This window comes from Paroedura picta, chromosome 7, assembly GCF_049243985.1.
Source record: "Paroedura picta isolate Pp20150507F chromosome 7, Ppicta_v3.0, whole genome shotgun sequence".
Classification (NCBI taxonomy): domain Eukaryota; kingdom Metazoa; phylum Chordata; class Lepidosauria; order Squamata; family Gekkonidae; genus Paroedura; species Paroedura picta.
This window is the reverse complement of record NC_135375.1, coordinates 35,980,959-35,994,288: the sequence shown is the minus strand read 5'-3', so window position 1 is coordinate 35,994,288 and position 13,330 is coordinate 35,980,959. Positions and strand designations below refer to the sequence as shown.

The 13,330-nt window shown below is 43.1% G+C and overlaps 1 protein-coding gene across 3 annotated transcripts; it reads right to left on the bottom strand.

The window, feature by feature from the left end:
• Positions 1 to 2,720: 2,720 nt before the first annotated feature.
• On the bottom strand, positions 2,721 to 12,885 carry FAM151B (family with sequence similarity 151 member B). Of its 3 annotated transcripts, none has more exons than XM_077347475.1 (6): positions 12,668 to 12,885; positions 7,969 to 8,094; positions 6,412 to 6,574; positions 5,545 to 5,756; positions 5,144 to 5,279; positions 2,721 to 3,860 (listed from the first exon to the last, which is right to left on the bottom strand). In XM_077347475.1, exons 1-6 carry the CDS (start codon positions 12,684 to 12,686, stop codon positions 3,701 to 3,703), a joined length of 816 nt encoding a protein of 271 aa, XP_077203590.1. In that variant the 5' UTR covers positions 12,687 to 12,885; the 3' UTR covers positions 2,721 to 3,700. The 3 variants fall into 3 exon arrangements, with proteins under 3 accessions (XP_077203590.1, XP_077203589.1, XP_077203588.1); XM_077347474.1 differs by lacking the exon at positions 12,668 to 12,885 and adding an exon at positions 11,948 to 12,635; XM_077347473.1 differs by lacking the exon at positions 12,668 to 12,885 and adding an exon at positions 8,821 to 10,008.
• Between the last annotated feature and the right edge of the window lie 445 nt (positions 12,886 to 13,330).

The following is a 13,330-nucleotide window of genomic DNA, read 5'->3' as shown; positions in this document are numbered from 1 at the left end:
TAAAGAATAAGGAAAGGGATTATATTGTATCAAATCATTTTAGGCCTTGGGAGGTTTCCTTTATGGTAGTCTCTAGTGCACACAGTTATTGGTAATACAAAACAAGTAAGACCATTTCTCCAAATGCAGCACAATTAAAATAATACGTGCAAGTTTTATATGGGAGTTCCGTGAGATAAAGTAGTTTTATAGAAAGTTAATGTCTGATATGTCTTTTTTTTTTCTTAAATAACTGTGTGATTACAAATAGCTGGATGAAAGAATAAGTTTATTCAGGTCAAGGAACCCTATATTTTAAATGGCTGGATACTTCCATTTGCTGTCTTTAGGTAAACAGGCTGGACCTGACCATTTAATGCTAAACAAGAATTATTATTTAAAATAGCCTTCCCTTTCCATGCAATGTTATTTTGAAGCAAAGACGAATGAAAAATGTTGACCATGGTTTCATTATAATGTTAAGCTGTGTTGTTCATGAATTGCTACAAGTATATGAAACACTAAGTAGTACCACCCCTGAATTCCAGAGAGCAGTAAGATCTCCATTCCTATTCATATTTACTAAAGGGAACTTTATCTCTCAAAAGTTTATACTCTGAAAATCTCTAAGAAGCTCACTGTGAGAATAAGCTCTCAATACAACTTTCCATATTTATAGGATTTCAATATTGTCTCCTAATGATAGGTAACTGACCCACTTTAAAAAGGCTCACATTCTTGGTTAACTCATTGTCTGATAACTTCAAGCACCATACAAGGTTATCTATAGTTGAAACATTCTTGCTATATCATATCCTAAAGTCAAAAATAGTGATAACACATTCCTCATACTTATAAGTATTTTTTGGCCCTCAGCCAACACATCCATCTTTGAACCTGTATTCAGGATCCTGGAGGTCCCTTCTAACTATGATTCTACGAATCATATCTTCACTTGTGAAGTTGGACATTCTTGCAGTTCTCAGATGCTTCTATACCTGGGCCTCAACAAATTATATCAACATAATGAGCTTGATGACTTCTAGTATATACAAGCCATAGAATTACATGACCGCTGTGTCTTCTTACTGCATTCCAAGGCTATCCTATTCTGAAACTCTAGACTCCTATCTTGGGAGTAGGTTAAGAAAAAGAAGGACTGACCCAAGTTCTGCCAGGGAGCTAATGACAGAGTAGAGACTTTAAGCAGCTCTTTCCTGGCCTAGGCAGACAATCATGAACTTGCCACACTGGCTCTGTTGTTTTTGGCTGAAACAAAATTGCAGTCAAAAAAGATATCAGTGTTTTTTATGTCTGAAGACGGCAGAGATGGCATATAGATGTGTGTATATTTATTAAACATAAGGTGCTTCAGAAGATATAAGATTATGGTACATTTTGAAAACTAGACCGTTTCTTCACCCTATTTGCTACCAGTCCTCTTGCTCATCCCCTTCTTTTTTCAGGGAAAAGCCAGGCATCAATAAGACTGAACTTATACATTTATAAGTCAAATCCATTGGCTAAAATAGTAAGGACAGAATCATAGACTGGAAAGGATCTATAAACTGAAATCGTCTTCACAGGGTTTACATATTTTAAAATCATGCTCTCATTTTTAAGACAAAGCCACTAGTATAAAACAGGTTCTGGCACATACACCTGCACTGTGATGTTCCTGGGTTCTGTCCCTCCTTCCCCTGCTCCCCACTCAATCTTGACATCCAGTGTGGTGAAGTGGTAAAAGAGTAGCACAAGAGCTGGGTTTGATTCCTGACTCCACTTACATAATCAGCCAGATGGGTTGCCAAAGTCCAGGTAGGGACCTGGAAATCTTCAGGAAGATGAAAGAGAAAGGAGTTCCTCATGTTGCAGGAGCTCCTTATTCTTCTACCTAGCTTCTAGTTGCACCTCCCTTCCTGGTCAGCCCACCGGAGCCAATTAGTGCTAGAAGAGAGCTCCAGTCTAAAAGGCACCACACCAGTTTTTGAAATACTGATTATCTCTGCCTGCCTTGCAGCTTGTCTGTGCTTCCTTCCAGCAGAGAGCTGAAACTTGAGACCAACACAGGAGGCAAAGGAAGCAGATGGCTTCCCTCCCTTGCCTGGGGAAGATGGAGGGTGGGAAGAGGCTGAGAATGGAACAACTTACCAGCAGTGGGGCCTTTCAGAGAGGCCAGCACCTCTTCCACCCAGCAAGCAGCCGGAAGAGGAAGGACAGATAAGCCCCATGATTGTCCCTTATTGGCAGAGTGTTCTCTTCCTATTGGTGACAATCCTCCAGGAAGGGCCAATCAGGTAAGGAGTGCACTGTCTGCATGCAACTTAAACTAATTGGCCCTCAGTAGATTTGAACTGATTGGCCCTTACTGACAGAGCGTCCTCTCCCTACTGGCTGCATACTCCCAGGTAAGGCCAATCAGGTAGGGACTGAGCTGTCTGCATGCAATTTGAACTAATTGGCCCTCACTGACAGAGTGCAATATGCACAGATTGGCCCTCATTGGCAGAGTGCAATTTAAACTAATTGGCCCTCAGTGGCAGAGTGGCATCTCCCTATTGGCAGCAAGCCTCAGGACTAATCAGTTAGGGAGTGAACTGGTTGCACGCAACTTCAACTTTATAATCCTTAATTTATTTATAGCCCACCCCCTCCTAGCAAATGTTTTGGGGTAGCTCACGACAAAACATAGAAAATAAAATAATATAACCAGAAGCTATTAAAAAAAATCTTAGGCACCATATTCTTTGTGCTTTTAATGTTGGTCCCTGTCAAAGAGACAATGATTTGGCCAAGACTGATTAGTGATACAAACCTAAGACAACTTTTAAGCAAAGTGTAAAAACGCTACCAGGAAGGAACTTCAATGATGAGACAAATTACACCAACAATTTAAAAAAGAGACTGACCTGTGAATAATTTTTGAAGATGCATTTTAGAAGATCAGCTTGCTTACTGTGATATGAATGTTCATTATCAGGCAGTGGTTTCATTGGCTGTATAGCTGTCACCTTCTCAGCTCATACATGTGATAAAAGAGTCCTCCTGAAATCCAGCAGAATTTCTTTAGCCTTGTCTAGCTATCTTTTCCTTCAGTTTTGTCCCCCTTTCTGGGGGCCACAACAGCAGCACAAAATGGCTGTATCATGAAACCCAGCTTCAGGCAACAAGTCAGGTATGCTCTCCCAGGGGCATCAATACAGGCATAACAGACAATGAATTTCCTTTTTTTATGTTCCAGATAGATAATAGCATAATGTGGTCCAAAACATCAACTTCTTGCACAGAGTAATTATATTTTAATATTAAGACTGAGTTGTTGGTCTCTTGAGAAAGCTTTTATAGGATTAAATTATTAAGATGCCAATCAATAAATATCAGTATATTAAGGGAGAACAGAAACAGTTGCTGAGAAAACAGTTTCAAATTAAATATGGAATAGCATGTTGTGGTACCTATATGTACCGTGACATCATCATCCACATTTTAAAATCAGGGTGTATATATGAGGAATAATCAAGAAGCAGGCATTTCAAACTGCAGCTAAGAGGGTGAAAGTCCACAGAATCTCCAAAGGTATTTTTAACAATATGATAACCTAAAAGGGAGACAGATGTGCCTTTGTAATAACTGTTCTCTTTAAATCTTCAATAATGTCTTTTCCATAGGGACTATCATGATGCCACAGGTAACCATTGTCCAATAGGAAAGTCTGTGTTCTTCATGGTGGGGTTTCCAGTCCTATGGCCTTTCTAAATTCAGACTTTTGTGGTTCTAAGATGTCATAGAAAATTCTAGTTTTATCAAAAGAGTTTCTGATGAATAGTAGATCTTCTACAGAGTAGTCATCACATTTTCCTGTCCAAATGGTCAAGGTGTATCTGTAATTAGAGTGACCAGACTAATCAATTTCATTTAAGACAATCTACATAGAGAATTAAAAACCTAAGCAATTAAAATATAAACATTCCAAACTGATGTAATTTGTATTTTAGCATTCCCTAACTTCATCAAAGCTTTTTTCGTTGTGAAGATATGCCTTTCCTCTTCTATCTCTGCAAGGGAAAGGATTTTACAAAGAAATCCAGAAAACCTGGTACACATATTGTTAGGATGGTGTAAAGGATTTCCTTTATAAGGAAATCCAGAAAACCTGGTACATATTTTGAGAGGATGGTGTACTAAGAAAATGATTCTCTAATGCCTTTAAAATAAGAAGCCTCTTGGCTGGTAGGAGAAGAAAATGGCTGCCACCATAACAGTGGTTAGGAAAATGGTTGCCAAGGAACCATTTTCCCCACACAGACAGGAGCCATCTACGTTCTGCTGTGATATTTCTAAAAACTGTGCAGCAAAGCAGGTTTGAAAAAGAATGGAGAGCAGCTATGGAAACCTCAGGTGATGCACAAATGTATCATGACGCTGTGTAGAGGCAGGAAAAAATCTTCCCACAAGCATTGAACCCAGGGCCGATAACCTATGTGGAAATGGTCTGTATATAATTAAAATAAATAAAATAAATTGGGGGCCTGCAAGCATTTATGTGGAATGGAAAATGAAAAAATAGGAAATCCTATCCCTAACCCCTTTCCTCACTGCAATATTGTCAGACCACTCAGGTCGTCCAAGGAGAAGTTTCTAGGCACTGAATCCTAACACCTGGACCAATTGTCCTAGCTAATGCTGAAGTGTGGGACAGTGAGTGTGCTCAGCTTGAGAAAGTCTCTCTCTCTTACTTAAAAACTACTATTTCCTACCTGGAAGTTTATCCATTTTATTGCCCTCCTGAAAAGTGTGGGGTTCATTACAGCCCATTATGCACGGGGGGGAATAACGCACATTCGGGGTGGAAGGGCGGCGACTAAAATCACCGATAACGCACAGTGCCGGCTGCAACCGGCCGCAGATTCAGTGCATGCCACCGAAAAAGCCGCGTTAGCAAAACGCGGAAGAAAGCAGAGCTTCCGGGTGACCGGGGCGCAACCAGAAGCGGCGCCGGGGTCACCGCGTGCATAATCGGTTACTCTGGGTTTTGCCGCCGTTGCGCCCCGTCCCATGCATAACCAGTGTGCTTCGCGTCTTCCCCCTCCGCACTTTCCATGTGACCCGAAATCGCCGTTTCAGTGGCCGTGCATAATGGGCCTACTTGACACAATGAGCATACCTGTTTGACTGCTGTAATAACCACTGAAGTTCGGATATTGACTGGCGCACCAAAGCAGCTCTTACAGGGAATGTTACTGGCTGAGTAAGATCTCTACAAATAGCTGCCATCTCTTGCATCATTACTGAACTGTACCCTACAGAAAGAACAACACAGCACAGGAGTTGTGAGGAACTGCCATTTAAAGAGCTGTTGGGATCTGATTCTTCTCAGGACAATGGTGTGGGAGGAAGGAGCAGGGACCTCTGATTTTGAATTACCCATGTCTGTTTCAACTTGAGAAAATAGTGCAGAGAGGAGGCAGAGGCATTTCATCTCCCTATACCATTGTCCCAAACAATCAGATTCTTTTCACTAGGAAAAAGATGAAAGATGAAACACATTTATTGAACCATTCTTACCTGCATTGCATTTTAAATTAATCCACCCAGTTGTCCATCCCAGTGACAAGGTTACATTTGGAAAATGTGATGTGACGGTGTTCAGAAACCCCTTTGCATCTACCACACAACTACTTCCATTTGGTCCTGGAAGGATGTCTGCATTAATCCAAACAGGTTTCCTGAGTTCTATATCTCCAAGAAGCTTCATTGAAGGATTCACAGAAGCTAGACTATAAACACAGGAAACCAAACTCATAATGTAGCCACATGGGGAGAAGCATACAATACATTTTACATTCCTCCATATATGGCAGGATTGGTTCAAATAATCCACATATCACTACTGCCTCCAGCAGCTTTTAAGGATCCTGGAGACCATTACAAACAAGGACCTGGGAGTTGCTATTTGACCCACTGAGAAACAGAAGCACAGCCATTGGAATTTTGATCTTCTTTACTTCATTTATACCCTGCCTTTCCCCCGAATGGGGTTCCAAAGTGGCTTAAGGCATTTCCCTCTCCATTCTATCCTCACAGCCCTAGGAGTTCAACTAGGGAAGGGCTGCAGGACAGGCATCAAGCAAGCCTCAATGGCAGAGTGGAGATTTGACTCTGGATCATTCCGATCCTAGTCCAACAGTCAAATCACACCACCAGACTGGCTCTCAGTACATGTTTGCTTCCCCAGTGATACAAACAGTGCACTCTCAGGCATTTCAGGTTAGGAAAATGTGAAGAGAAAGCTTTCTTAGCATGTGCTGTGCCCTGATCTGAAGCAGAACCCCTCACATCTTCAAATGAAGTTCCTAGCACAGAATTGGTAGGTACTGAGAAATCTCTACATAGAATTGGTCAGTACTGAGAAATATACAGTTTCACCTTTACCTTTTAAAATCAAGCTTGATACCCTTGCTAGTATTCGTAACCTCACTTAACCATTCTTTTAGTGTAATATCACTGTTGGTTTCAGGTGGATGAGCCATGATTGGTTCACCACTGCCATTTCCTCCATGAAGAAGGACATCTGCCTCTATCATGTGAGATGTACCTGTTTATTCACAAAGAGAGAGAGAGAGAATGTAAGCAGGCTTAGATAACTTTGCCTTTCTACATAGACAGAATACCTTTCTTGCTTAGTAGTTAGAGTATCAAATTACGTCACGTCTAACATGACTAAAAAGTGACATCATCATGTCTGGGAGTTGCTCTGGAATTTAAGCAAAAACTCCATGGTAAATTTGGTTTCTACCATAGAGTTCTTGCCCAAATATCAGAGCACTGCCTGACATTGCTGAAGTGATGTCACTTCTGAGTCATGTTGAAAGTGATATAGACGTGTCACTACAACGTCAACTGGGTCTCTCTCTTATTCTGGGTAAGTCCCCTCCACCAGTCAGCTGATAAGGGGCAGGGTGGTGGGGGAGGGAACCTCCTCCTCCACTGGGGTCTAGCAACCCTCCTTTCGTCCAGCCTTTGGTTTAAGATATCTGTATCCAAATTCTTCGGGCAAATATTAAACCTACTTATATAACTTAGGTGTGTTTTGTCTTCATTTTTAAATTATTTCATCAATGAGCCCAAGCCAGCTTTCATGGTATGTGTGGGGATTTGAACCTGGGTCTCCTAGTTACTAGTCTGACACTCTTAACCATTAACTGCTCCAGGGCTCCTTCTCCACATGAAACAATGCCTCAGCCCTGAGGCATTTCAGCAATATGCTGCATGCAGCTACAAACAATGTCTCCCTTTGGAAAATGTCACTTACCACATGCAATACAATATTTTCAGGATTCTGACTCTAACCAAACAAATCATAAATGTATTTTTTTTCCTCATAACAAAATAGGATGTTGTATAACTATATTTATTACTAGGTTACTACAAAAACAGCCTCTCTTCTTCCAACAAGCCAACCATAATGCTATTCAGGTCTGTAGCCACAATGGCCCCAAAAGGGACCAGGCCCCGTCCATCACTTGTCATGCCTCCCCGGTCAGCACTTGCAGTTGATGTGAAATCTGTCACAAGTCTTTCAAGCATAAATTCTCTGTATGAAAAAGGAAGGAGTTGAAGGGGAAAGGTGCATATTCTGTCATAAATCTTCCAAATGTGAATTCTTTCGGCAATTGGCTAGAACAGGATTAGCAGTTGACAGGGCTGAAGAGACCTGAATCCTGCTTTTTAAAAAGCCTGCAAGACAGCGGGAGTGGGGTGTGTGCGTAAAATCATATTGAAGTAAAGCAGAGAAAATAATGATGGCTGATCACCCATGTATTCATTCCCCCCCCCCATACCCTTTTTTTCTGACTACAGGCCTGGTGCTATTGCTCTTCAGCTTCAGAATCTCTGCAGTAATTGCCTCTGCACTATGCTGTTCAATTAAAACCAAACCTTTACGTTTCATATATTTTCAAACAGATATACTTTACAATGGATACTCACTTTGTATTGCCTCTGTAATTTGCAATTTCCGGTTTGCTGCATGATACCACAGGATTTCAGCTCCATCTCTTGTTTTAATTTGCTTAGTTCTCAGAAAATAATCCAATATATTTTCAGTCCAAGAGCCTGCATTGAGAATGTTAGTGTGGATAAATATTCATGAAAGGAAGTTTGAAACTGCTTATTAAACCAACTGTATACATGTTATGAGATTGGAATATACTAGTAATGTAATTGTAATAGCCCTTTCTAAAAGAAGAGTTGGTTCTTATATGCCATTTTCCTCTATCAGGAGTCTCAAAGCGGCTTACAGTTGCCTTCCCTTTCCTCTCCCCACAACAGACACCCTGTGAGGTGGGTGAGGCTGAGAGAGCGCTGATATCACTGCCCAGTCAGAACAGCTTTATCAGTGCTGTGGAGAGCCCAAGGTCACCCAGCTGGCTGCATGTGGGGGAGTGCAGAATCAAACCTGGCTCACCAGATTAGACGTCTGCGCTCCTAACCACTATACCAAGATAAATATTCCAATTATACAAATGCAGAAAGTAAATAAAAAATTATTTCAATGAGTATAGATGGAAGTGACCATACAGAATGGCACTGTAAACTAGTACTAGTTCTCATTCATAGCCACTGAGCTAGTAAATGTGTATCTAACCATACTACTTGGTGGGTAAATACTCTCCTGACTGAATGCTGTAGACAAAAAAAAGATATTTTAAAAAATCACTGTACATAAAAAACTAGACAGCAGGAAGGATTGTTACCTATTTTTTCTCTCCAGACACACTAGTTTTCTTTATGTAGGAATATTTTTTTCATACAAGAACATTGCATTATGGAAGCTCTTACCTAACACTTGGAGTTCTTTTTCAAAACAATAACAGGGTATCCCCCCACAGAAGGCTTTCTCTGCCCTTTTCCATGATGAGATTGCTGCTAGCATTAAATTACTGTTTGTGCAAGTAAACCGAACAGATATGTACAAGTTAATTTCAGTTCAGAACAGCCTTCAAGCCTTAAGGAGAAAAAAACTGCATAATTATATTGAAGTGGAAGTGTACAACATTCATCTTGTGCAGGCTGTTCTTACAAACCCTATCTCTCATTATACTTCTCTTTCATCTGTTCCAGTTTTTCAGCATTACCAAAGTAAGGTCAGCTACCATATTCCAATTAGCGTCTCCCTGTAGAAAATGTTTTCTATCAGTATTCCCTAGTGGGAGTACTGGAAAGCAAAATACCATTAACAAAGAAAATATTGTTGAGATCAAAAACTCAGGACAGGCAAGTCAGTGGTTTGCGTGCCCATTTGTGTGTTAACCTTTTGACACAAGGAACTCATAAAACTATAGCTATAAAGACATCTTTATCAAATGCTCCAATAGATCATAGTTCAAAACTACCAAGTGTAATGATTTTCCTAAATAACAATATCAAACTTGGCCCTGGAGACCCTGAGTGGGTTGGAAAGGCAGCAAGGAAATGTTCTAAATAAATAAATCTTGTATTCCATTTTAAGTCTACGTGCTGCGGATTTGAGACTTGTTACTATGTTCACCCCCTCCCGTACCATCCAGCCAACCATTGAAGATCTTTTTCCTGAACCCTACTATCTGTGCCCCTGCTTACCAAGACAAAGTGGCTGGCAACCAAAGATAGGCCTTTTCTAGTGGTGGGACCTTACCTCTTGAATGCCCTCCCCTCCAGCCTGGAATCTACTAAGCTGACTTTTGAATGACCGGGCAAACATTTCTCTTCATCCAGACCTTTAATGGAAGGATTATCCATCCTGCTAGTTGTTTTTTTCTGTGAACTAAAGTGTCTACCTTCAATTTTAATCTGTCTTGAAAAATATTAAATATAACCATCAGAGAAAGTGATACTTCAAGTTAAGGGAAACAAGTTATTCAAACTGGATTCTATTTATCACTGGCCTTCAACCAGTAATTGGCTAGATTACCCAACTGTCTATATCAGCGGTCGGCAACCTTCTGGGTGCCGTGGCCCACTGCTGCGCCGTACGGGGAGAGGGCGGCCCGGGGCCCTGCACACGGGCGGCAGCCCCAGAGCAAACGAACATGCATGGACTTGCCGCGCATGCGCGTTTGTGTCTGGTGGGGCGCAAACGTGCACGTGCGGCAGCACTGCACATGCATGCATGCGCAGCACTGCACATGCATGCATGCGCAGAACTGCCACGCATGCACGTTTGCGCCCCTGCCGGACGCAAACGCGCATGTGCAGTGCGGCCGCACGTGCACGTTTGCGCCCCACTGGACGGCAAGCTTCTCTCCCCCCCCCCGAAGCAAGAAGCTTGCTGGGCCGCAAGCTAATCGGCCGCTTCGGTGGCCAATTTGTTTGCGGCCTGGCGAGATTCTCGCTGCTGGGGGGGGGGCGGGAAGAGGGAGCCGCAGCCCGATGCCGGGCTGCAGCCCGGGAGTTGGGGACCACTGGTCTATATTACCCAATTTTGTTTCACTGACTCTTTACCTAGTGGAATATTACAAATTAATCTCTGCCTCTACTAATGTTAAGTATCACTATTTTCTTTTGTGCCCTACCTTACAAAGGACTTGTGTGACTCATTTCATGTTGGACTAAGACTTAACCAACAGTTGCCTTTTATATTCACAAAAAAAGAAAGGCATTTTTCTTCTTTGCGCCAGCAGCCTTTGATTCAACATGCAAAACTATTTTGGATACAATGCCACCTACCTGAGTGTAGTCCTAAAAAGAATTATACCCTTCTTAGATTAGAGGGATGTGACTCTTTTTAGGATATACATTGTAAATCTGCAACATATCCTCCTGCATTCCTTTTGGAGTCTCTACAAGATGCATCATGGGGACATTTCTCCAGCACCCTCAAATGAACATTTTTTTTTTACTTCCCTTGCCTTTATTTCTACAGAGACTAATAAAGAGCTCTGGATAATGCAAAAACATTCACACTATTCTACAGAATTTTAGTCATTATCACCCAACTTTTGCTTTTAAAATGTTTCTGCGGACCAATGTGGCTACCTACAGTCAGTGACCTATAGTTGGGGGGGGGGATTTTATATTTCTGTTTTCAGTTCTTGTATTGTGTGTGTACGTATATGTTTCAACTAACATCTGAAGCAGGAAATTGCACCGCTATTTAATCCACATATACAGTGTGTCTTATTAAGTTAATCAAACAATTCAGCACCAGTGTAACCTAGTGGTTAGATGACTTTACTAGATACCCAGATTCAAATCACCACTGTAGAAAAAGTGCATTTTGTTTAATCCTGCTCTATCAGTGAGTCCCCACCTCAGAAATTACAGTGTAAATGCAAGTAGGTCACACAGGTAACCTATTATGTTGAGTTAGACCGAAATGTGGTTCTCCAGACGTCCATGGGCCACAATGACCATGAGCCTCTGCCATAGTGCTGACATAGTGCTCCTGGTCATTGTAGACCATGGACATCTAGAGAGTCACAATTGGCTACCACTATCAAGGTGAGAATTCTCTGTCAGTGGCTCTCCAGGGCTCCAGGTGGGGAATAGAGATTTCCTGGCTAGATAAAATGGCTGTTTTGGAAGATAGACCCTATGGCACTATTCCCAGCTGAAGTCCCTCTCCAGACTCTACCCCTAAATCTCCAGGCATTTCCAAACTAGGACTGGTAGCCCAGGGCAGAGGTCTTTCACATCACTCGCTACCTGATCCTTTTTCCTGGAGGTGACAGGGATTGAAACTGGCACCTTTTGAATACCCAACAGATGCTCTACCCCAAGGGGATTGCAGTTCAGAAACACTGGCCATTCTAGTAGAACTGGTTCTCAATCTCAGCTGAGCAATACATGGGTATATATATATCATAATATATTGTTACTTTTACTCAGCTATTACAACTTTTTCTCAAAATACATTTCCTATAAATTCCAGAGCAACAGCAGCATCAGCCTGGACCAAGTTCCGAGAGGCGTATGTTTAAATCCTTACTATAGCATGAAGCTTGCAGGGTTACCGTGATCCGGTCGTTCTTTCTCATTCAGGGCACAGGGAGGATTGCTGCCATGACCTTCCCAGCAAAAATAGGACAAAGTTCAAGTGCAGTGGCACCTTTAAGACCAACCAAGTTTTATTCAAGGTATCTGCCTGCATGCACATTTTTAAATCTGAAGACTGAGGCATGCACCAAAAGCTCACACCTTGAGCAGAACAGAACAGAACGCTGCTTCAGACCAACACGGCCAGCCACCTACAAATATCTTGGACCCCACCACAGACGAAGCCTCATAATTAACAGTTGTCATGTTTTGTACCGATGGATTAGAGTGTGCTTGTTCGTTTTTTTAAAAGCAAACCCTGTCCAATGAGAAAACCCTATGAAAGGCATCTTTCCCCATATCATGGGTGCTGTCCCGCTATTAACAGCTTTTATTCCAGACTTCGGTGCAGGCATTTTTATGAGCTCGTGCACAAGCACACCGGCCTCTTCTTCTTTTCCTTGAGAGGAAGAAAGCGTTCGCCCAGCTTGAAGCCAGCCCCGCCAGACTTCCGCTCGCTTCACTCGCGCCTTCGCGTCACAGCAAACCACCCGCCGTCCCGCGGCAGCTCCCGCTCTGGGGGGTCTCTTCCAACCCTCGGAGGGGGCGGCGGAGAGCCCGCCTCCCCGCCCTGCCCGTCACGTGCCCCACGAGGGGCGGCCACAGCGCTTACCCTGCTCGGCCCCGGCCATAGCCGAGCCGCGAAGGCGCCACGGTCTTGCGAGGGAACTGGAGGCCGGGCAAAAGCTTTCGGGGAACTGCAGCCGGCCTTCCGCCAAGGGGGTTGCAGCAGGGACGGACTAGGCAGGCGACACGTCCGGGAGAAAGGAGCGCCGCCTCCGCCCTTGCAGCGCTAGGAAAGGAGGAGGAGGAGCAGCTGGCAGGAGACTCGTCGACTCACTCTCACCAAGGCCGAAGAGAGATTCAAGGGGGTCGCTGTGTTTGGTCTGAAGGAGCACCACAGAAATTGAGCGGAGCCAGCGACTAGCACGTTGACATATTGATTTTTCGGTGGTATATCCAGAAACTGTGCCAAGCTTCATTGCTTTGAAAACCCAAATGGAAGGCTGGCCCTCATGTCCATCCTGGACTCTAGCCGATTTCCTTCCCTGGTAGCTAGCTGGGCTTATGAGACACTGTGATGGGAGGAAAGCCTGTACAGCTATGGTTCTCAGCCTGGGAGTCAGGACCCCTTTGGGGGTTGAACGACCCTTTCACAAGGCAAGGGCAAGCAGCTTGGGGGGGGGTGCATCCACACAACAGCCTTGCAGGGTAGATTGAGGCAGAGCATTCATCTGTCCATAGTTGTGGAAAAGCGAGATCGGCATGGTGGGGC